We start from the raw sequence: 23,433 nt of genomic DNA, 5'->3' as shown, positions 1-23,433 counted from the left end.
TTGTCTGAGCTAGGAGCTGAAACGGGACGTAACATATGTCTCTTTAGGGTGTGAAGCATGGCTTTGGAGCTCGACTTACAGCTGCCCCTCTACTCATGCCACTGCTCGGAGCCGCCTCCGAACAACGCCGCCATCCAGTTGAGCTTGCCCTATTGTCGACGCCATCTTGGCTGTGGGTGGACGAGTTGAGATCTGTTTTCAGTTTAGCCCCAGCCAACTCGTCATGTTTCTCCGCTTCCCAGTTTCCTTGTTCTCCCGTATTAGCCCGAGTTCACAATAATGGGTTGTCTAGTGGCCATTGTCACTACCATGGTCACCATGTTGAAGGGTCTCCTTCGGCTTTGGTTTGGATCTGGGTGGTAGTCCGTAGTGAGATGATGCGGGGCTCAATGACGAGGAAAAAGCCGGAAGGTGAGGGTTAAAAAACCTCATCGTATCCCGCTTCGTCTTTGTGGCCCTCGACATGGGCATCACTGCTTCTTCCAAGGTGCGCCCGCATTTCTTACTTTTCAGCTATCCCTTGAAACCTTCAGCTCTCGGCTGTACTCAATCATCTCACTTCGCTTAGGAGCTCTGGATGTTCCCGGACAAGTTCTCGCGACATAGTGGGCTGGTTGCCGCCTGCTTTTGAGTTGCCTTGGCCACTCCTTCTTGTCATCTTCTCCAACTTCATCTTGACCCCCCGTTCCCACTCTTTGCAACCTCAATCACTGCCCATGATGAGAGCTACTGGAAGGCTCTTCTTCGGCCTTTGGGCCGTCAGCCGTGCTGCTGGCTTCTTCATCGTTCCTTGTTCTAAGCCAGTGGTTGTTGAGCGCGCCGATCCAATCGTCAACCCGGGAGCTCTTTCCGGGCATGTACACACCATAATGGGTGGCAATGGTTTCGACTTCAGCATGACATACGAGCAGGCCCGCGCCGCAAGTTGTTCAACTTGCAAGGTCACCGCTGACTTAAGCAATTACTGGATCCCGACTCTTTATTACCAAGGGCAAGATGGTAAATTCACTAGCGTTTCGCAGTCCGGGGGCATGCTAGCCTATTACCTGTGAGTACTTGGCTATCTGGCTGGTACGGGCAAAGGGCAGTGGCACTGACTGACTGGGCTATTTCAGCTTTCGACAAGACTCCAGAGACCCCGAGTACAGCAAGGGTCTTATAGCGTTCCCCAAAGGTTTTCGCATGCTGGCTGGTGATCCCAAGCTTCGCAGTTTCAGCAATACCCTTGAGCAGCGAGCTATTTCCTACGTCTGCCTGGGCAATGGCGGTCCCCAAACCAACGGATTCCCTACCCGCAACTGTCCCAATGGGCTGCGCCTCCAGATCTTGTTTCCTTCGTGCTGGGACGGTGTCAATCTGGATTCACCCGACCACAAAAGTCACATGGCCTATCCGGATCGTCTTGACAATGGCAAATGCCCGTCGACTCATCCCAAAAGATTCGCGACGTAAGGTGAGTCCTAGGAGACCTAGCCCAGACACTGCTAATGCTTCCGTTAGTCTGTTCTACGAGGTCATCTTCAGCGTCAATGAGTTCAAGGACAAGTGGTATGGCGAGAACGATACTCAACCTTTCGTCCTGTCCAATGGGCAAGTCTCTCGTCCCAGCTTTGCAAAGAACACCATCGCTGACGCTGCACAGCGACCCAACTGGATATGGCCTGCACGGCGATTTCGTCAACGGATGGGATGTCAACGTGCTTCAGGCCGCTATCACGCAGTGCAAGGATGGTGGCGGTAGCATCGAGAAATGCCCAGTATTCCAGTTTTTTGACGACGAGACAAGGAGGGGCTGTCAAGTTCCTGTCAAGGTTAATGAGCAAGTTCAGGGCCAGTCTGACAAGTTACCGGGCTGTAACAGCGTCCAGCGCGGCCCTAGCAACGCCCAGCCGGAATCAGGGTGTGGTGCAACGACACAGATTTCTTTGCCTCAGTGGGGATACAAGGACGTGACGAGCACACTTCAGTACAGATACCTTGGCTGTGCCCGCGATCCGTCGGGCCAGGGTCGCACTCTCCCGAGTGCAAAAACGTCCAGCGACGGCATGACAGTTGATGCTTGCATCAAGCACTGCAACGGAAAGGGCTTCGCATATGCGGGTCTGGAGTATGCCAAAGAATGCTGGTGCGGTAACTCAGTGGCTGATGACCGTATGCCCAGAAAGGGGCTCTGGGGAGGCTGCAACATGCCTTGTCCAGGTAGCCAGAGTGAGATGTGTGGCGGATGGGCCGCTCTCTCACTTTATCAAAAGTGTAACGGAACTTGCCAAAATGCCGAGTTAATTTGAGGTCAACCCCTAAAGAGGTCACCGCGGGATGTGGATTCCGTGTTTCATCAGTTGAAAGTGCAAGTTGAACCTCTTAATCAAGCATTTAGTCTACTTGCGTCAGTCAGCAGGAACTCTAGAGCGTAACCGCTTTTGTTACGACTCAGTTTGACCGCCTTCGTCGCCTTGTATACGCAGTCTACCACATTATCCACTGGAAGGGAAGATAGAACCCCCACCGGCCTTTGGCGGGTATTGGTGCTTGTTAGGCTGCCTCGAACGGTGTGCGTCCGTCGATCCCATGAATCACGGCAAAAGTAGCATTCAACGTGACCGAAGTACAAGGTGCATGAGTGTGAAATTCGTTAACCCCCAACTGGTGTAGGCCACAAACTCGAGAAACGCCAGACCTCGGATGCCATTCCCTGTAGCCTCGAGGCTCATCGTCATTGAACTATTGTACAGCCAGCTTCTCTTTCGCGGCAACAAGAACGTGATTATACATGGACCGTTATTCGGTAATGGAAGAATCGTTTATTGACTGCGACACGAATGTTAGCAATGGTTAGAGGCAACAGAGGCTGTCGAAGAAATGCTCACGGAGGAAGAAGGAATTCGCCCCAGGAGCTCGAGAGGAAGGTCACGGCAGCCTAGTGATTCCTGTTAGCAAGCCCGGCCTTGAGAAGGCACGAAAAGCTCAGATGAAACTTACACCGAAGACGACGATGCTGCGGACGACGGGCGCATTCTCGGAGGAGGTCAGGGCATCGTAGGTGGATCTGAAGTAGCCCTTGGGCTGGCGGGAGCGAGGGCTGCCTCGCTCGACAACAATTCTTTTGGGAGGCATGTTGACGGTAGAATGTGATGTATAGAGGAAAAGAGATCGAGGGACGAGCTTATTATAGTGGGGAGTGTTGGCGTCGTGGAGGAAAACTGTCGGATCTTGACTTCGTCACGATGTGAGGTTGGAAACGGGCCAGCTGCACACAGGAACTCTGGTCGCAGACAGCCGAAATTTTCGATTGAGCTGGACGTCACCCAAACGAGCCACGGGTGGCGGCGGGCTGACCATCATTGTGGAGACCAAGGAGTGTGGCTGGTAACCCAGCGTGTGCATGTGGTGTCATACGTCAGCACACGTACCTACCTATCTACCTACCTACCACATGGGACATGGGAAGGGAAGGAACTAACCACCTAGCAACCTTGGTGGGGGTGAGTGCTACGGATTCCTACTCCGCCCTCAACACCCTGCGCGCTCCAAAAAGGCGAAAGAAAGTCCATGCTCGTACCTCCCGCCGACGATGCGAAAGGCGGCCCTACTATTGCATTAAACGGCAGACGCACGTCAAGACAATGGCTGACACCCCACAACCGCTGGGACCGGGCGGCTTCTTCCCTTCGCAAACTCTCCCGTCGCCCGCTCCCAGCACCGCCTCCGTCCGCTCCAGCGCGGCTCTTCCACATCCTCGCGCCAGGTCGCTGCGACCGGGATCGAACAAGGAAGAAACGGTGCGTAGATACGTCGAGGAACGCCTGGCTGTAGTCAACCGTCGCTATGTCAAGAAGTATGGGAACCCTGAGCCTGGCGATCAAGTCGTCGGCTATAAGACTTTTGCCGAGCTTTGCAAAGACCTCCACGGCGTCATCGACGTCCTATGGCTATCTGGAACCCGTGAGGAACCCATGCCCCCAGCTAGATGAACGAAGGCGTCGTGAATGCCTTGAAACACCAACTCTGACTCGGTTCTGCAGCGAGCATACAGATCCCATTTCTCTTGAACATCGCCAGTGACTTCACGCAGTGGATTGACTCATTTCCACCTTCTCCCAGAGCTGCCTTTTCCATCTTGAAGAAATTGGATCACTGCTTTGCAAGTCTTCTGGCTGGCCGCGACATAGAAACAAAAGCCACTCTGCCCGGTTTCGAGAACGGCATGAGAGCAGGCATGTCCACGACCGACATGGTTCGTTGCCGAAGCTCTGTGGAGCAAACCAGGCTGGCTGTTGTCGAGGTTCTCAGCAGGGAGCCTGATGATGGCAGCAAGGACGACGAAACGGAAGTGGACGACAGTGAGACGAACACCACAATGGGAAACGACATCGATATTGACGATACAACGGGCTTGGCACGGGACGACGACGACGACGACGATTACGACGACGACGACGACGACAGCATTTATATGGATGCCGCACGAGTCTATGAGCATACCATTGTCCAGTTGGGCGAAAAGTTGGGAGATGTCTTTGGGCCCGCGGTCCCAGGCGTCAGCGATAACACTCTTTGCTCTGCCGCCTCATGATGGCCCACAATCAACCGAAGGACATCGAACTTTTTGTGAACCCGTATACAACGTTCCTAATAGCTTCGGAGCTACGGTTGGCTCGCACGCCGATGGGTGACAGTGAACTGTGCACCATCTTGGCCTAGTAATTGTAACTCGTACTATAAAGCAGAATCCAGGCCCGTCTTGTCTCACAAGCCGGAGACGTGGAGAGGATGACTGAATACCGTTCGGGCACGATGTTCGAAGGGTTTAGCGGCAAACAGAATGCATGGCGGATTGAAACACGCTCCGTTGGGCCACAGCGATTTGATCATCATCGAAAGCGTTGGCGTTGCTCACTCGGCGTACAAGTCCTTGGTGCGATGGATTGTGGGAGCACCGCGAACCACTCTGGATGTGATTTTACACTAAGCAATTGGGCGTACGGTATATGTAAGACGATGAGCAAGGTAACGCGAACATTTGCGGCGTGGCCAACGACCCCCTGAAAGACGCGAATCGAGCGATATGCTGATGAATAGTTCATCCGGGGACAGGGAAAGCAGCTTGTTTCTCTCTGTGGGTGGGCGCTCTGGTTCCAACTACGGGGAGGATGTCTCGGGGAACGATTTCCAGCACCAGTGAATAAGGCCGGCATTGACCAGCTGCTATACTTCTAGCCGTACAAACTTTAGCAACCTTTCCAAGTGCGATTCGTTTAAACTCGAGGCTTCCGCCGTAGCAAACCGACTTAATCGAAAGTCCCCGAACATGAAATTCTCCGTGGACACGGACTGATGCCTCCCCAAAACGAACCGCCCTGCAAGTGGCACTTCCCATGATCCTTGAAGCGGCGCTTTTCCCGTTCGTGGATCTGAGCTGAGTGGACCTTGTCGCCTGGTGTCTCAGAACATGCAATGCTGGTCCAGTATCAGAGCCATGCGCTTGTGTGGAGTGTTTCCTTCTCTCCCCCCGTCTTTTTTGTGGTGTGTGGGTGGTCACCTAGTTACTACAATTTCACTTCTTCTACGGATGCTTCATTTCTTATACGTTATTTTTTCAGGGGCTTCTGGGGATCTCGTCATGGCGATTATCTTGTGCCCACCCCCCACCCCCTCTGCCCCGGAGGAAAGAGCTGTGTCTCGCCAGATGGACGAAGCCATCAACTTGTACTTGTATCCATCGTCGAAAGTCGAGCGGCCTCCGATGCTTCTTTCGCAATGCTGTTTGGATGGGCTACCCCTCCCGATCTTTCCATCTAACAAAAGTCATAGCTTCCTACCAACTGATGATCTCTACTCTATACCCCATGAGTCTTAATGAATGGCCCAAACCCACCTCCTTTTTTCCTTTCCCCCCTTCTCCTTTCTCGTGTCCTTCGTCGAAGACCAATCCTCAGCTGCCGGTGGAGATGGTAAAGATTATGCGCTTGACGCTCTGCAGCCGAACCACCAATCACAGCGGCTGGCCACTGCCGCATCGGGAGTCGATCCTTGGCCCGGGTGCCCCGTTCTTGGGTCTCGTCCCATCTAATCCACGCACCCAAGCCCCCTATCATCCCGTATTTTCTCTTTGCCCCCTTGTCGTCGGTCAATATGTAGCATGCATCCTTGAGCCTCTTTTCGCCTGTTCCTCTTGCACCATTTCTCCCAGCTCCGGCTTATTGTTCCCTGTCAACATGCTGCAATGTAGGCCTTGTCCTCTTCCGACCCCTATCTCTCGCGGCGGCTGTGGTCATGTCCGACGCAGATCAGGACTCCCTGGCATACCTTGTCAACCACCTCTAGCTATGAACTCCTCTCCCTCCCCCAGTCGCCACCGTTCCAACTACACTTGTACAACCCACCTGCGCCCCTTCTCAGCCATCCTTGGGTCTCCGCCTGGACTGGAGTTGATCCAAGAAGCCTGTGCCAGGTTGCCAGACAGCCTACCGTCACCGCCGACCTCGAGTTTACTATTCCCAGCTTCTGGGCGTTTCATCCATGCTCCCCACGTCAATCTCCCCGCTCCAACTTACCGTTCTTGGACTCGAGGTTGGTGACTATGGCTATGCCTCGAACTTTTTCTTGTACATTGTTGCCCTTCCTCGGCAGACATCCCTTGACGCCCTGTCTTCTGGAGTTGGGTCAGGATGCTGTACCCACACGGGCTTGTCCACGTCGTCCCCATCCAGCCCTGCCCCCGCCCTGTCAGTCTGTACTATCTGTATGGTGGTATATATGCTCGGCCCAGCCTCGCGACCCATCAGCCAGAATGTGCCTTATCCGCCTCTCTCGTTCTCTACCGCACTCGCTTTCACTTACTGGGCCAAGTGCCATTCCGTTCATTTCTTGGTGATCTCTTCCATTCGAATATCATCGTCCATTCTTTCAAAATTCCGAATACTCGCAAGTAGCCAGTTTTTGCTACTCTGGATAGACGAGATTTTTACACAAGTGTTGTTCATTGCCCAGTTTTCCTTCTCCTCGCAACACACTTACTTGGTGGTCCGAAGACAAGTTTATCAAATACACAATGCTACCAGCAACCGCTGGCCTTCTCCTGGCTCTCGTGCCTACTGCCATGGCTCTTACCCCCCCACCGGCAGACGGCATGAACATCATCTGGTCAGAGACATTCCAAGGCAATGCCGGCTCACCGCCTCGGCGTGACACCTGGGACGTGGCTCTGGCTATCGACACAAACAACGAGGTCCAGACTTACACCGAATCATCCTGGAACGTTCAAATATCCGGTGGCGAAACTATCCAGCTCATCCCTCGCAGATCAAGAAGCGGTGTTTGGACATCTGCGCGCATTGAAACCAAGGCGGCATGGACCCCTCAGCCGGGCGGAAGGATGAAGGTTCAGTCCATGTTCAGGATGGGCGAGAACGCGAACAAGCAGGGCATGTGGCCCGCATTCTGGATGCTGGGTGATGCCGTCCGCAACGGTGTAGAATGGCCCCTCTGCGGCGAGCTTGATATTTTCGAGCAAGTCAATGGCCAACTCTCCGCGACGGGCACCGTTCACTGCCAGCAAGAGGTTGGCGGCATCTGCAACGAGCCAGCCGGTCGTGGCGTAGCCACTTCCATCCCCGACAACGGCTGGCACACCTGGGCTTTGGAATGGGACCGTACTTCCAACAACTGGGCCACGGAGACCATCACATGGACACGCGATGGTGTCGTATTCAGCCAACTGAGAGGTAGCGATATTGGGGATGAGGGTATCTGGGCCACGCTCGCTCACATGCCCTATTACGTGCTCATGAATGTGGCAGTTGGTAAGCTTTCTCCCCTATGGTGTTTCGTCTCTGCCCAGCTGCTAAACCTGCACCAGGCGGTACATTGCCGGGCCCTCCGACCGCGGCCACCCAGGATGGCTATGGTAGCATGATGGAGATTGGATATCTTGCCGTTTACCAGTCGCCCTGATTATCTTCATGTACATCATTGCCACGAAGCTTTGCATGTTCGCCGCCCGTCCGGAGCCTGAGCCTGCTTGATATCGCAGCTGCAGCGCAGCATCGACATCCCTCAACCGCATTAGGTTGACTGCCGCCACAACTTCAGAGGCATACAGCCCAGTTTTACTAGCATGGTCCCCTTCCTCAATTCGTGGAGCGTGGTTCTCTTGTTCCTCTAGTATATATACCCCTTTCAATAGCGATATAGAGCGGCTGTTTTTCACCCTGAAGTAGCCACGAGACCGATCAGGCCGGTCCCTTTGGGTGAGATGGTTACAAACCACGACATCTGCAAGTCAACCGTTCAAACTATCCCTCGTCATGTTCGATGTTCATGCACGAAAACAGGGATGATGTGGAGAATAGATGATGCAGCATGACAAGGGGCAAGACAAGTCTTCAAAACTACTTTTCATCCTTCTTATAGATAAAAACCTCTGGATTAATTGTTGAAAGCCTGTCTGTACTAGGCTTGTATGCAAAGTGTGCAACAACCACAACCGCAGAACAAGCCTCAAGAGTAGAACCCCACTTTTGCAGCCTTACCAGCTGTAACACTTTGCGGCTGAGAAGACGTTGACATGCTGGTCTTTGGAAAGAAGCTTTTATGTTTCAGGAAACGTTACAGCAGCAGTTCTTGTTCTGCCGCAAGTACAGCGCCAGTTAGTCACCTGCAGACCTGCGTGCACTAGTTTTGGTTGTAGATTGAACAGATTTCCCTCACCAGACGCGTCTGGGGCCAGGGCTGGGGTTGCCTTCCCGGGTTTTGTCAATGGCAGTCCGACCCCACGTCCGTCTACTCGCCCAAGAGCACAAAAACCCCGTTGTTGACCTGCTGCAGTCTGACAACCAGGTCTCTAGAACGCAGGCATAATATTCACTGACTCTCTACTGGTCGGTAAAACACTGTGAACTGTCTTGTACTGTGTGGTAAGTCTACACAATAGAGGAAGAAACTGGAACACACAAAAGTCAGGCTTTGACCTTTGTGTTTGCAATCGTTCATGGACAAAACAGCTGGATTGATTCTCGTAAGTTGATACCACACTACGCCACAGTATAATCTGACAAGACCCCGCGTAGACGACGATGCCTGGATGACACAGGGGCGAGAGAATAAGAAAGGTGTCCCCAACCTTCTAGTAAGTACAACAATGCTCCTCTCACTCATCCTCCAATACCACTGCCTCTTTTTGGACTCTTCCTCACCCCTTTTGCATACGTCGAGTAAACACTGATGGGTTGGCAAGCCTCCCCATTTTCCAAATGAAATCCGGGCTCCGCAATCTCACATCGTATGCCGCATTGAATCAATAATTTTGCCCACTTGCTCGATAGAAAAATGGCGTCTGACAAGAACTTGCGAAACCGACCCCTTGAACTCCAGAACCAATGATCCAAGGACCCCGACGAGAGGCCCACCCACCAACGACCAGCTCAAAGTAAGCCCCATCAGGTTGTGATGTGCGTTACCCTAGGCACATGCACGCAAAAGATTAGATCGCCGTCGACAACGAGGCTGTAGTGAACGATGACAATACCCGCCGAGTGTGTCGCTGACCAGACAATAATAGACATCATTGCCACGAACGACACCATCGACGGAAGACAGGTAAAAAGCGTAGGAAATATGAAAGAGGCAGACTCGAAAGCTGCGGCTGAGTGTGGCGGACACCATGAAGCCTGCGGGCATAGACCGGAAGCTTTGAGACAAGCAGCTGGCGACTTGGAGTCGATGCGGAGCCAGCACTGGCATGAGCCAACCGTGCCATAAGGGACCCGAGGCAATCTTTTTTTGTTGGTATTCTGTGCGAATTCATAAATAAAATGGAAACTGCCGTACTTCGCAGAGATTTTGTTGCTTGGCTACACCGATATTTAGACTCGGAGCAGTCGAGTCAGGGGAATCGTAACAACGCCTTAACACATGATAGAAGCCTGACGAGAAACTGGAGGAACCGGACGCCTGCGCAGATCAAGACTTGGACAAACTCTAGTCTGCGCCAATTTCGTTACCGCCCTCCATGCCGAACGACCCGGTATTGAAGTCGAACGCCTGGTTATCGCCGTCCTCATGCAGGAAGGAGTCGAAATCGAAGTCATTGAGCACGTTGTCCGAGACCAAGGGGTCGGCAAAGGCCATGGAGCTAAAGTCGACCATCCCGTTTGAACTGTCCATGCCGAAGGCACCGTTTTGACTGTTGTCGGTGTGTGGCTGGGGAGCGACTTGAGCCGGGGGGGGTGGCGCAGGAGCACTCTGTTGACCGTTGGGCACAGTGGGAACAGCGGCGTTTTGCCCGTTCTTGTTGAAGCTGGTCGCGTTGACGGGGGTGATAGGGGTTGCCGGTGCGGGCTGCTCCGCATCCTGCGCGCTGTCTGCGGCTGGAGTGGTGCCGCTGTTGAGGTTGGTGTTGGACTTCTTCTGCGTCGCAGCCTGGAGAGGGGTTGTTAGCTTGAGAGTCAACAATACCGGCTTACTCACTGTACTCACCTTGGCCTTGGCGTTCTTGTTGTCCTTTTTCTTCGGGGCAGCCTTGTTGGACTGCGAAGGAGTAGGCGGTGCTGCTGTCGCCTGTTGAGGCGAAGACGTGCTTGTCCGGTTGGTGTTAGCACCTGCTGGTGCAGATGGCGGGGGCATTGACCGTTGCTGCGGCGTGCCCTGAACTGGACCCTGGGGGCCTTGAGGCACCATCTGGTTGCCATTCGGACCACCTTGCTGCCACTGCACCGGCTGGTTGCCCTGGCCGGCCTGTTGGGGCTGCTGCTGCGCCTGTTGCTGCTGCTGCTGCTGCTGCGCCTGTTGTTGCTGCTGCTGCTGCTGTCGGGCGGCCATCATTTGTTGCTGGTTCATCTGGCCGCCGAATTGCTGACCCGGATGCGAGCTGGGAGGGCGCATGCCCCCGTTCATCTGAGGGTTGGGAACCATGTTACCGTCCATCTGGTTCCCCATGCCCTTGAAGAAATGAGGTGCCATGTTGGGGTCCATTTGGCTGTTCATGAAATTCATGGGATTCGGGGAGCCGCGGGACTGCGCGCCCTCAGGCAATGGCGACGGAATGCCGGCGTTGTTCATTTGAGGCGTGCCTCGCTTCATCTGCTCCGTTGGGTTCGGCGACGCTCCCGTTCTGCCACCCTGAGGGGATGTCTCTGGGAACGGCTGGCCGTTGGGACCAGGTGGGCCTCCTGGCCCTCCTGGGCCAGCGGGTCCATCTCCTCTCGGCATGGCACCGCCCATGCTGTCCTGCTCCTGTCGAGCCATCATAAGCCTCTTTTTATTCTGCTGCTCCAAAAGCATTAGCTGCATTTGATAGTCTTGCAGAGCGTGGTTACTTCCACCACCGGCTTGAGCACCGCCAGGGCCAGGCCTAATACCGCCGGGACCCATCTCCCCGGCGTTGTAGTAGGCGGCCAGCCCGGCGCCATCAGGGCCTTGAGCCATCATGGGGGAGCCTTGGCCCTGAGGACCGGATGCGTTAGGCATGGGTTTGTTAGGCATCTGGCTAGCTTGGTGTTGTTGGAGGTTTGCCGCATATGTGGCAATGGACTTAGCTTGGACAGCAGGTGGTTGATTTGAGAATGTCGTAAACTGCTGCTGGGTCAGCGATGCCGGATTAATGCCGTTGGTGATGAGCATTTGCTGTGCTTGGGCTACGTTTGGGGTGGTCCCCACCTGCTGGCCCGGCATGCCCTGTTGTGGTCTTCCGTTCGGCATCATTCCGGGTTGGTTAGGGAAGTTGGGCGTGCCATCCAGACGAGGTCTCTTGGAAGGCGAGGGAGCGTTTTCACCGGAACCAGGCGACGAAGGGCGTTGGCGGTTTCCATCCATGTCCGAAGGGTCTCGTTGCATCTGGGTTTGCTTTGCATGCTGAAGCATCTGCATTGCTTGGGGGCTACGCGGAGCGAGGTTAGCAAAACATGAGCAGGGAGTGGGCGTGGGGAGAAGCAATGGCTCACTTGTTTTGGTTGTTGGCCATGGCCGCGCGCGCAAGGTTGCCCTTTTGCATGTTCATGGCCATGCCTCCATTTTGCATATTGCGCATCATCTGTGAATGATATTGTTGCTGGGCGGCCAAGCCGTCGGGACGCATCTGGCGGAGGAGCTCCTGCTGCTGATTCTGTCGCATGCGGGATTGCTGCTAAAGAGCTTGGTTAGCTGTGGCACGTATGGTGCGCAGACGAACAGAACGACGTACCTGGGTGTGGCTGACGTATTGGTTGACAGGTCCGTTGCCACCCTTGGTGCGTTGCGCGTGGAAGATGTCCCAGAACAAGCAGAACCACTCATACAGGAACGAGGATTCTGAGGCGGGCATGGGCAGCTTGGGAGCGGGCAGGTCTTCAGGCAGCTTGGCATCGATGTCATCCTTGGAGTCGGTGTCCATCGGGTCGTCGGCGAGGCCGTTGCCCAAGAGGTTGCCATTCTCATCCCTTCGACGGTTCGAGCCGTCCTTCATGACGTTTACTTGATTGTCCCCGTTCAGGAGGGTTCGGGCGCAATCGAACATTTGATGGCGGAGAAAGTACTCGTAGATGTAGGTATTGAGCAGGGTGCGTTGACTCTCGGTGGGCACAGGCATCTGTCGTGGACCGCCGGCGACTTGAGGCGCGACTGCGCCGTTATTCATCATGGGAACAGGAGCGCCGACAGGACCGCCCATGGCGTTCATGTTGGCCATGTTGGGATTGACGTTGACGTTCATGATGAAAGGCTGGGCTGCAGACAGTCGTCTGCCCAGCTGGGTAGGGTGAGGTCGATACGGTGAAGAAAGAGAGGGTTGCTTGAATGATGGAAGATGGTCGAAGACGAGAGAGCGTCGCGGTCGTCAAAAACTTTCCGGGTCAGCGACCGTCAGGCTGGCGCTGCGAGCGTGACTACGCGATGCGCTAAAAAGCCAACAGGCGGTAGAGCGTGTCGAAATTCAGTGATAGAGCACCAGGGGTCGGTCAGGCAGGTGGGTAAGTAGCCTAGAGGGTACGGTGGTTGAAGGAGAGAACGGGAATGGCTGCGAGGTTGAAAGGGCGCGACCGTGTGGACGAGTAGACGCGACTCGTGATGGTAGCAGTATGCGATGGTACAGATGAAGAAGAGGAAGAAGACGGAGGTGAGGGGGAAATGTCGAAGGACGTGCAGCGACGAAGGCTGGATCGGATGGTTGATGAGGACGATGGCGAAGAAGGCGGCGAAGGTGGCCGAAGGCGAAAAGCAGGGCCAGATGCAGATGCAAATGCAGGTGTGGGTTGAGTAGTGGAAATGGGATTGGAAGTGGGAGTAGAAAGACAGGAGGAGAAGGAGGATGAGGAGCAGCGCGGCTCGGGGGTCGGGGGTAAAGGCAAGTTTGGCTTTGGCTTCCGTCCGGCTCTTGGGATTTAAGTTGCTCTGATTTTGGCTTTGGGGTTCGAGCTGACTGCTGTTGCTGCTGCTGCCTCCACGTCTCTCAAGTCTCTGGGTGCGGTGCAATGCTCTGACCAGGCGGCGTCGTCGATCCTAACAGTTAAGGGTATTATCCCGTAGCAGGTCCAGGTGTCCCTCTCCTGTCTCCCGCAAGCGCTAGGCCGATAAGGCGATGTCAAGGATAAAGTCGACAATTGTCTCGGGGGGGCGTGACGGCGGGTAACCATCAACGGGGGAATAGACACGTTTTCAAGGCCAAGGTGAGATTGAATACGTTCGGCATGCGAGGCCACCAGGGGGGGGATTTGGATGTTGGAAATTGGGAGGAAGGGGGAGGAGCAACGCGAGAGTAGGAGAGGAGGAGGAGGAGGAGGAGGAGGAAAGAGAGGGGCGCTTGGTCAACGGGACGGAGGATATGACGGGACAAGGCAAATGGAAGGGAAGAGAGTGTGTCGGAGAGTGGACGTCGACGCGGGCGTGGGAAAGGATGGGGTTGGGATTTTCCCAATTTTCGTCTGGGACGCTTGGGCAGATTTCGGGGGTGGGAAGTCTGGAGACCTGGAACCGCGAGGTAACTAGCAGCTACCTTGGCTACCGCAGTAGGTAGCTCCCTGCTGCTGCGGGTATACCTCAGAATGCAGTGCGGACATCTGAGAACGTAAGTTGCCTGAGGCCATTCTTCACTATGTCAAAGGCGAAAAAAAAGGGAATAGGCATAAGGCTTCCAATTCAAGGGCTCAAAGAAGAGGGGACACCACAACCACTATGCCCACCCATTCACGCACCAGAGAAGGGCCCTGCTAAAGGTGCCCTGGTATCGCATTGCTGGTAACGAATGCACTACCTTGTCAGATGTTAAAGGGATCAGTTCTCCAGCATCCCCAATTGCAGCGGTTGATGGACCTACCTCGTCGTCTCTCTCTGGATTATCATCCCGTCGGGCAATCATGAGGTGCTGAGACCTTGCTGGCCGTTGTAAAGAAAGTCAAGCTGGTGCGCTAGTACTTTGCTCGCGCTGCGCGACTCCCTCTCGCCGCCCCTTCCCTTCCTACCTAGGTAAGTACATACCTACCTACCTACCTACCTCCAGTACCTACGACCTACCTTAGGTACCCAGGTAGGTAAGGTAGATAGGTCGGGGGGGGGGAAGTAGGTAGCACGGTACTTAGATAGGATAGGTGGTAGGTGCTACTTGTGGGTGTCGCATCGCACGCACCTTTGGATGGAGCTCACCTCATGCAGCGCGCTTCATCCCAGTGTACGGAGTACTGTCTCAATCAACGCGACCGCGCTGCAAGTGTAGACGCGTCTTGCTATGCTGCATGGGCACACCCCACGTTGAACAACATCTACTTTGACGCCTGACATGCTATGCTTATTCCGAATAGAGCTTTCTACATCTCATCCATCCTATTCATCACGCAATCTTGAAAGCTGGCTTGCTGAGAGTAGACGTAGACTCAGCAGCCAGAAGGCTGCAGCCAATGCATCTGCAATCTGCGGATGCATGGGCCCCCTGCAACTCCACGACAAGCTCAAGCTCGAAGCTATACTCAGCACATGTGTACCATTGTGTTGTTGATACGAAGATGCAGCTGAAGCATCGCGAATGCCGAGGCTGGCTCATATCACGTTCCATTAGGGGTTACCTGATGGTCATTTCATCTTGGTTTTTGGACGACGCCATCAACCATTCATCGGCTCACACAACCTGTACCCCGTATTTGCCGGAATCGGCTGGTAAATGTGAAGGACACGGGAACTTTACGCCCACCGACCCAGGCGCATCCATCACCAGCTTATTGGTTAAGCCCCCTCCTTCATCCTCTTTCCCTAATTCCCCCCTTTCCTTTCGTTTACTATTACTGCACTGGTCGTTGACACACTTGGCAGGGTTGGGCTGCCATGCCTCGTCGTCAAAACTAACTTGGCCTACCGGCCCCATGAATATGGACCAGGGCCAGGCCCAACGTTGAGCGCGCGGAGACCGTCGCCGTAAAAACATGGCTTACGTGCCAAGGTAATTATGGTCACCCAATACCTTGGACTATACAGCCGCTACTTCCTTTTACACTTTACACATTTTGTTTCTCCTGGCGGTCTGTATGCACGAGTCTCTTTGGTAGGTATTGTGAACGACATATCTCGCAGCCATATTTCTAGTGGTATTCTGGAGTGTCCGAGGCCAGATCTCCATCAATTCCACGCGACGCATCATGGCAAGCCACACAGGACTGAGACCGACATGATGTTGACCAGCTAGTATGGTAAGTATGGCTAGGTTGTGTCATCGTATTTCATCGACAATAGACGCTTGCATGCGACGAGGGCGGAGAGAGGAAAATCGGGGCAAGATACTCCATTTCATAGCGAAGAACAGCGCTGCGCTGCAAAAAAAACAAAACCAAAAAAAAACCCGCGATTCTGCTCAATCATCTTCCGGCGGGAGTTCGTCATCAATGTACCGCACTAATGACACCCTCATTTCTGTCGTGTCATGGCCCCGGAGGACGTCGCTGATGAAATGCGCCTCCACTTGCATCTGCACCATCTCCAATGCTCCTCGCAGCACGCCGCAAAATATATTAGAATACCACAGCTCATCCTGGGCTCGCTCATCGTCGGGCAGCTCGACAAAGTCAGCCAGAGGATTCTCATCAAAGACAAGCGAGAACTGCTTGTTGTCTGTCGTCCAATTCGTCACTTGCGGTGTGATATTAAGGAAGATTTTGAAGCCGACCTGATACAGCCAGTCGTCAGTACAAAGGCTTCTTGGAAGACGCTAGGGCAATATTTTACCCTGGCAATCATGTCTGCTGTCTCGCGAAAGTTTGCGCATCTCTTCATCGTGTTGGATTTGGCCAAATAGTCCTCAATGAGACGGAGGCCGATGTTGTACCCCATCTTGTCCAGCTGCTTGTTAACCTCGGCATAATCGCTGTCGTAGTCCTTGCATAGTTGTGCAACGATCGTTCCGTAAGTAAGGGTGACGAGCTCGGCGTTGACTTTGTCTATCCGAGTCCTGCAGTTAAGGATGTCAATCGTTCGTTTCTAGGCATATGTGGGCCACAAGACGTACTTCCAGATCCTAGTGAGCGGTTAGCTTCGTCGTCCAAGCACGACGGGATAACGTACTCCTCGCCCAAGCGGGTTGCCTTATTTGCGGCCATGGTTGTAGTGCCAGCCGTCGAGGTCTGCTACCAAGCTTGATAGCCTCTGTGCTGGTATCGAGCGAGTGTGGCGGAATTGGAGAGAACCCTGACGCTTGGTTTCTTGTTGGTCGCAACCACGTCGTTACCGTTTTGTGTTGGCCGTCTATGTCGTCGTCTTGGCGGCGGTACCAAAATTGCCGTGGGCACCTTAATCAATGAAGGTTCGAGGAGTCGAGTTTGCTGTTGGTTGGCTGTTGTCGCAATAAGTTGGGCTTCGATGTTGGACCATTTACCGCTGGCGAGTGTTTGGGAGGGCAGAAGTTCAGCAAGGGTCTATGGATGAGGAAAGAGCAGTGGACAGTGGGTACCAAATGCACGATTGAGCTAAACCTGCCGAGTCAGGTATCAGTATTGTAGGGAAGCTCCGCCTTCATCTTCCCTCAGAGCTCGGGGATCGGCCTAAGCAAGCTCCGATGCGTCCCTGGCCACGCATGGGCCAATGATCTCAGCAACAACACATTTTCTTGAGTTTACTGGTGAACATCGTCGACCAGCCTCGACAAATTCCGACACGAAACGCCTGCCGCTTTCTCACCAACGCGACTTTCTTGATACCAAAATTATCATCATAAAAGTTCCATTTCCACCCGATTACCCTCATTATGTCTGCCGAAAAAAGACCGGCGTCCGACGAGCCTGGCGCGGGCCAGATGATCGTGAAGCGCCAGAACGTGGGATCGTCAACAGGAGCGCTGGCGAGGCTCAATGCCTCGGGAAAGAGCAGCGCATTGGTTCAGACGGTAAGCACAAGGCGCTTCAAAAACCTGTAGATACTAACAGTTTCATGACCAGGCTCCCCGAACAAGCAATCTGCAGGCACCAGTCATGGAGCTCTCCGGCCACTCGGGCGAGATCTTTGCCGCCAAGTTTGATCCTACCGGAAACTTCATTGCTTCCGGTTCGATGGATAGAAGTATCTGTAGGTTGAAGATTGTTCGTTCTCTCAGGGATGGTTTCGCTAATGCTCGGCAGTGTTGTGGCGGACATACGGCGACTGCGAAAACTATGGCGTTCTTACTGGCCATCGCGGCGCTGTCCTGGATCTTCAATGGTCCAGAGACTCTAAGATCGTATATTCGGCTTCGGCCGACACACATCTAGCAAGCTGGGATCTTGAGAACGGTACGAGAATACGAAGGTACATTGGGCATGACGAGATTGTGAACACGATGGACATCAGCAAACGAGGCGAGGGCATGCTGGTGAGCGGTAGCGACGATGGCACAATAGGACTTTGGGACCCGAGATCAAAGCACGCGGCGGATCATATCGAGACAGAGTTCCCCATCACAGCCATTGCCATGTCTGAGGCTGGGAACGAAGTCTACTCAGGCGGCATCGACAACGACATCAAGGTCTGGGACATACGCAAGAAGTCAGTTGTGTACTCCATGCTTGGCCACCAGGACACGGTCACCTCCCTCCGAGCATCTCCGGACTCGCAATCGCTGCTTTCATTTGCCATGGACTCCACGGTGAGAACATGGGACATTCGTCCATTCGCACCAACAGACAGACATATCAGAACATTTGATGGCGCTTCCGTGGGGCTCGAGAAGAACCTCATTCGAGCCAGCTGGGATTCTGAGGGCAAAAAGGTAGCTGTTGGTTCGGGCGACGGCACTGCCACTATTTGGTCCAGTGAGACCGGCAAGCTCATGTACAAGCTTCCTGGACACAAGGGGACTGTGAACTGTGTCGAGTTTGCGCCTGGCACGGAACCCATCGGTGAGTCTTGCGAAGCGAATATATTGCGATCCTTTATTGAGCTAATGTATTATCAAAGTACTTTCTGCGTCATCTGATCGCAACATGCTTCTCGGAGAACTGCGGTGACAAAACCACATCTTTCAGAAATCTAATCCCTCGCATCTCCGAAGACACTCCTGTTGGTGTGTACGGCCATGCCTGAGGGGCATCCGGCTCACGTCTGATCCGCCGATGATTGGGGTTATAGCAGGCGAACAACGACACTATCTTCTCACGGAAGAAAGAGCACCCATCACCAACGAGCCGTGCATGATCAGTCGAGTCCGCCAATGTCAAAGCGGAACCGTTGCGACCCAACAAACGCGGCATTTTGACATCTGCATGGTACAATGTAATGTTTGGACGATGGGGACAAGAAGTGACTGGTGTGTTATTGAAGGAAGCGGCCTAACCTGTGGGACTCCTGGAACTATATGTCTGTTGGCGGATGCGGTAACGGCCGCCTCGATACCCTTGAATCGCCGATTCTGGCAAGTTGCTCGGAAGCCTCGTTGAGGATGGCGTACGTAGTCCGAAGGGAAGACATTTGCCAGCGAGTGACACGGCCCACAGGAACCTACGTCTGGTGTGTCTCCACTGGCTCTCGGTGACAACCCTGAGACAACCTGGCAAGATTCACTTTATTATGAGAAACGTGGCTTTGGCACTGTGACTTTGGCGAGGAACGACTCTCGTACAAGCGAGGCCGTGGAATAACGCTTGGCATATGGTGAGTTGCGGGGTGCTTGCACATAGGTAGCCGAGGCATCGCCACATCGTCCGGATCTCGTTCCCAATCAGTCCGCAAGGCTGCGACAAAAGGGTGGGCATGACAGCTGCCGTACACCCTGAGTAGTGAGCGGGGACTGTTTTTTGACTGCTCGGGCTGGAAAAGTGTCACTTAAAGCCAGTCTTGGGCGGATTGGGCTTTGCTGCGGTTATCATTTGTGACACAGCTCGCGGATTACGAGATCCTGCTTCTGGTATGCGCTGTCATGGGCGGACCCAACGATCTTTTTTCAATTTTGAAAGAGACAGGAAGCTTACCGGCAGCCAGAGACGCACCGTCTTTCGACTCAAGGGGCTGTTAATGGGACGTAGGATTCAGGCGTGTCAATGGAGTGATGTGCAACATCGGACGGACGATGAGGTCAAAAGTGGCAATGAGATATAGACCTGATGCATCCGCCTCACAACGGCCATGATGGCGCATGCCGGAAACGTTGCGATTTTCTACTCAGGGGGCCGTGAATTGTGAGATAATGGTCTAGAGACGCATTTTAGTTGCTTCGAACGACCGTATTCGCACCTTATCTAGGCTATCCAGCGCAAGTAACAACCCCCCCGCCCCGGCTCGACGTTTGTTCTACACAACCTAATAATACTGTTATCATGTCATGAGGCACCCTGACTGGAAGTGGATGCTGGAGAACAGCAGCCCCATGTAGGAGACGGGGGGGACTTGACAGTGCCCTTGAAGTAAAGATTGGCTCGTCTTCAAACATGTATACATACAGCTTGTCTTGGATGGCTGGCTGGCTGGCTGGCTAGCTGGACCAAGAACATCTCAAATCGGGGGAAAAAGAAAACGAGAAAGAAAAAAAACCCCTAGTGGCGCGGAGGGCCGATGCACGAGTGGCTGCTATTTTTGCCGCCAACGCACTTGAGTGACGTTCTCCCCCTATCGCGATCCGGACGCAGTTGTTAGATCATTCATGCTGGTGTGTGTTATCTCGCAGCGGCTTGACTCCAACTGAGTAGGTAGGTAGGTACCGTCGGCAGGCCGGGTTCAGACTAGACCCAAAAAGGTCGCCCAGCCCAAGGATCGCGAGAATCCGAAACACGTTCCTTCCCAGCCAACCCCTGGGCTGGGCCAGTATCTTGTCCTTTGCGCCCTTGCGGATTTTGCAAGCTGGACCGACTCATTGGGCGAATTCCATTGGATCTTGCGCCCCCAGAAAACCAACCCCCTTGACAATTGTGCAACACTCAAGCTGTCAGAGAAGTTGACCAGTGATGGCGAATCCGTTCTATCTCACTGCCCGTTCGCTTATATTTATTCTCAAGAAGCATAGACAGGAAACCCAGCTCCTTGGCTAATCCCTGCAGCTTTCGACCCAGTTTCATTGAGAGCATCTCGGCTGGACGAACAGCATTTCAATCAACCCCGTGATTTGCTCGGCGAGTCCCTTGCGACGGCCATGTGCAAGGGTTCAATGTAGATGCTACATGTTCCCGTCCCCAATGCCGCAGAATCTACACGTTTCCTTCTCTTCTTGCCCCCATCCCGGTCTTGTCCCGTCCTTGCGATCCACGTCCTCGTGTCTCCGTGGCTTTTGTGTGCCCCCGTGCTACCACGCCCCCCCCACAGAGTGACAGCGTTACAATAGTCGCAGAATCCAGACATACTGGGGATGAGACTGGTGTCTGTGTGACCAAGTTGGCCGCCTCCTTCTATCCTACCTACCCAGTGACATGGTACGCTACTCGATACCATCCAATCCTCTCGCACATTGCAGACGCCAGACTGCAGTCTCTCCTTGCCTTGACCTTGGCCTTGCCTCGGACCGTAGTAGCGAACCAAACTGCTAACCGACGGATCTCAGAAACGACGACGCTGGCCAACCTAGACTCCTATGTTTTTCTCTCTTGCGGATCAATCCCATCCTTCTCACCAACTTGTCCCACCCAGCGTCATGTTGGCGCAGCTGCCTCTGGCGCGTCGTCTTCATCTCACGCTTCTTAGTAACACTCTGTATCTTTCTTCCCTTGTCCTTCCTCTTGGTTCGGTGTCCAGCAGGCGCGAGCTCGTGTTGCTCCTTGGTTTCATTTCCAAGGCTCAGGCAGCTACTACATTATCATCTTGACCGCCGTTAGACTGTCCGGTACCCTCCCTCGCTGCTTAGTATCCCTCCCTTCAGCCGTCCTGTTCCTCCTTGGTAATACAGAAGTTCTGTGTCTATCCCTTGAGGGCCTTTGATTGTCCAACACCTCCGATTCATTGTTCTTCGGCCCCCCTTTTTGGTTTTCTCTTGCACCGTCTTCCTGACCGTTGTTAACGGCCAGCCACCCCGCGCATCGAGACGGCAACCTTTGTTCCTTCGCCGTTGCTGACTCGCCGGCTATATTAGCCCGACCGAGAGGGGTCATCCTCGCCGCCATCCTACGCCTTCAACGTCGTTGAAGGCTGCCGCGGGGCAACTACGAAACACTCGGCGGTGACTCGCGCTTACTCGACAAACGCATACTCTGAAGCATGACAGAACATTGAACGGGCGATATCTACAACTCATTTGCCAACTCCCTGCACGAGAGGAGTGATTGATCGACCAATTTGGGCCATCCGCCATGGAGTTTTTGCGCCGAGGTCGGTCCTCCTACGGGGATGGGATCGAGCAGCAGGCTTTGGCAGGACCATCTACGCAGCCGGAAATGGAAGAAGGAACACGACCACGATCGAGACGCTTGCCAGGAACACGGCCTTCGCTCTCCTCCAGACGTCGTATCGGTAACGGGATGCAGAGACTTGATGGCGAAGAAAGCGATACCCCAAAAACTCCACGGTTCAGCCTGGGTCTCCCGACACTCCCAGGGACTCGCCTCAATTTGCCACATCTCACGAGAACATGGACCAGCGGCTCTGACGGTCCAGATTCACGGCCCAGCTCAAACCAGCAACACCTAAACCAAGTCGACGAAGTGTCACCCGAATCAGCCATTCCTCGAGCTGGAGGCCCACCAACTGCCCCAGTAACAATACCGGCGCCCGTGGCCCGCATATCTCGGTCTGAATCCACTGGTAGGACGAGGAGGTTCACCGGCCCAGATCCGGCAGAGATGCATCTGGCGCAGATGGCCCAAGAAGGGCGACGACGTAGACGGCGCGCAAACCGCCGTCAACAACCGGACAACGACGAGGGGCACCCGAAGCGGTTTCTCCTCTGCATCCCCTGGCCAAAATCACGGCGCATGAGATCGCAGATTCTTCGGTGCCTCATATCGGGCTTTTTTCTCACCTTGCTTCTGGTGGTTTGTGAGTGCGATTCTACCCTTGTCCGACTGAACGCTGTCCTAGGGAGGGAATTTGTGACTAACGAGATGGATAGACCTAGCACTTTCCCTTACAAAAAACATACGCAGTGGCGAGTTCACGGTGCTTTTGATACTCATCATCTTGTTTGTCACCGTATTCTTCTGCCATGGCTTGATTCGACTTTGCATGCTTGTCATACGGCCACGACCCGACGACGAGCCCAGGCCGCCGATGCCTCAACTGCCCCCCGGTGGCTACGCTGTACCTCGGGAGCCTATCCGAGTTGTGCTGGCGCGTGACGAAGAGGAACAAGGGGAGGTCAGCGAGGCGGTCCAGGCTAAGCCGCCTGCCTATGGCCTCTGGCGAGAGAGCGTGGTACGTACCCACGACTGGCATACAAGCAGAATGGAGGAGACGAGGCTAACACAGGACTCAAACAGAGGGTTGACCCCAACCGTATATACTGGCAGCGCAACCCGAACGCTGCGCTGTCGAACGCGGGGCAGTCTACCTCGGGAGAGAGCAACGGTGGACCTCGTCCGCCGTCGTATGCTTCGGAAGACGGAGTTAGCTATGTCGTAGACGCCCGACCTCGGTCGGTGGCACCAATTGTGATGGAGGCTCCAATGCCGCCGCATCCGTCCGAGATCGGGCGCACGGGGGAACGTCGGAACCCGTGGTGAGTCGTAAACGACCCGAAATTTTCCACACAGCAAGTGTGGGGGACTCGGCATATTGATACGAGTGTACAATCTTGGGCGGCGGCGTTTGTGCAGGTTGGTACAGATACAGGCGCAAGGTAATATTTTGGCGCACATAGGTGATAGCACCGGTGTGGGTACGGGTTCAAAACAAACGAGGGGACTACTTAAAAGAGCAATGCTGGGTCGGTGCGCTTCCGATCTCATCGTGGCTGTGGCAATATCGATCTGGGATTTGCAACAGCGCAAGACACAGTACACAATGTATGACATATCCGATAATCCCGGGCGGATCAACGAAGAGGCAGGACATGGGGATGCCACGAGTTCTAACCGCCGCTTGACGTGTGTGTGTGTGTGT

At 54.2% G+C, this 23,433-nt stretch overlaps 8 protein-coding genes across 8 annotated transcripts; 5 read left to right on the top strand and 3 right to left on the bottom strand.

The window, feature by feature from the left end:
- Positions 1–716: 716 nt before the first annotated feature.
- On the top strand, positions 717–2,288 carry CDEST_14113 (Putative carbohydrate-binding WSC; the record flags this gene model as incomplete). Its single annotated transcript, XM_062930269.1, has 4 exons — positions 717–1,048; positions 1,116–1,448; positions 1,501–1,548; positions 1,643–2,288. The coding sequence occupies 4 exons, from the start codon at positions 717–719 to the stop codon at positions 2,286–2,288; spliced, it is 1,359 nt and encodes a 452-aa protein (XP_062786320.1).
- Positions 2,289–2,358: 70 nt separating this feature from the next.
- Positions 2,359–3,311, bottom strand: CDEST_14112 (uncharacterized protein). The gene is made up of 3 exons (XM_062930268.1): positions 2,980–3,311; positions 2,868–2,917; positions 2,359–2,808 (listed from the first exon to the last, which is right to left on the bottom strand). The coding sequence occupies exons 1-3, from the start codon at positions 3,112–3,114 to the stop codon at positions 2,802–2,804; spliced, it is 192 nt and encodes a 63-aa protein (XP_062786319.1). The 5' UTR covers positions 3,115–3,311; the 3' UTR covers positions 2,359–2,801.
- Positions 3,312–3,440: 129 nt separating this feature from the next.
- Positions 3,441–5,632, top strand: CDEST_14111 (Putative general transcription factor TFIIH, subunit Tfb6; the record flags this gene model as incomplete). Its single annotated transcript, XM_062930267.1, has 2 exons — positions 3,441–3,942; positions 4,023–5,632. 2 exons carry the CDS (start codon positions 3,441–3,443, stop codon positions 4,571–4,573), a joined length of 1,053 nt encoding a protein of 350 aa, XP_062786318.1. The 3' UTR covers positions 4,574–5,632.
- A 492-nt stretch (positions 5,633–6,124) lies between these two features.
- On the top strand, positions 6,125–8,494 carry CDEST_14110 (Putative glycoside hydrolase family 16, concanavalin A-like lectin/glucanase domain superfamily). The gene is made up of 2 exons (XM_062930266.1): positions 6,125–7,802; positions 7,859–8,494. The coding sequence occupies exons 1-2, from the start codon at positions 7,052–7,054 to the stop codon at positions 7,951–7,953; spliced, it is 846 nt and encodes a 281-aa protein (XP_062786317.1). The 5' UTR covers positions 6,125–7,051; the 3' UTR covers positions 7,954–8,494.
- A 495-nt stretch (positions 8,495–8,989) lies between these two features.
- CDEST_14109 (uncharacterized protein) lies at positions 8,990–13,901 on the bottom strand. Its single transcript, XM_062930265.1, has 4 exons — positions 12,179–13,901; positions 11,940–12,121; positions 10,477–11,875; positions 8,990–10,419 (listed from the first exon to the last, which is right to left on the bottom strand). Exons 1-4 carry the CDS (start codon positions 12,683–12,685, stop codon positions 9,979–9,981), a joined length of 2,529 nt encoding a protein of 842 aa, XP_062786316.1. The 5' UTR covers positions 12,686–13,901; the 3' UTR covers positions 8,990–9,978.
- A 1,833-nt stretch (positions 13,902–15,734) lies between these two features.
- Positions 15,735–16,883, bottom strand: CDEST_14108 (Putative transport protein particle (TRAPP) component). Its single transcript, XM_062930264.1, has 4 exons — positions 16,513–16,883; positions 16,457–16,465; positions 16,177–16,399; positions 15,735–16,117 (listed from the first exon to the last, which is right to left on the bottom strand). The coding sequence occupies exons 1-4, from the start codon at positions 16,545–16,547 to the stop codon at positions 15,806–15,808; spliced, it is 579 nt and encodes a 192-aa protein (XP_062786315.1). The 5' UTR covers positions 16,548–16,883; the 3' UTR covers positions 15,735–15,805.
- Positions 16,884–17,044: 161 nt separating this feature from the next.
- On the top strand, positions 17,045–19,857 carry CDEST_14107 (Putative WD40/YVTN repeat-like-containing domain superfamily). The gene is made up of 4 exons (XM_062930263.1): positions 17,045–17,329; positions 17,382–17,508; positions 17,562–18,317; positions 18,376–19,857. Exons 1-4 carry the CDS (start codon positions 17,192–17,194, stop codon positions 18,423–18,425), a joined length of 1,071 nt encoding a protein of 356 aa, XP_062786314.1. The 5' UTR covers positions 17,045–17,191; the 3' UTR covers positions 18,426–19,857.
- Positions 19,858–20,442: 585 nt separating this feature from the next.
- CDEST_14106 (uncharacterized protein) lies at positions 20,443–23,396 on the top strand. The gene is made up of 3 exons (XM_062930262.1): positions 20,443–22,371; positions 22,445–22,746; positions 22,812–23,396. Exons 1-3 carry the CDS (start codon positions 21,687–21,689, stop codon positions 23,052–23,054), a joined length of 1,230 nt encoding a protein of 409 aa, XP_062786313.1. The 5' UTR covers positions 20,443–21,686; the 3' UTR covers positions 23,055–23,396.
- Positions 23,397–23,433: the final 37 nt, after the last annotated feature.

This window comes from Colletotrichum destructivum, chromosome 9, assembly GCF_034447905.1.
Source record: "Colletotrichum destructivum chromosome 9, complete sequence".
Lineage (NCBI taxonomy): Eukaryota > Fungi > Ascomycota > Sordariomycetes > Glomerellales > Glomerellaceae > Colletotrichum > Colletotrichum destructivum.
Note: the sequence above shows the minus strand (reverse complement) of the source record. Positions and strands in the feature narration are given on the sequence as shown.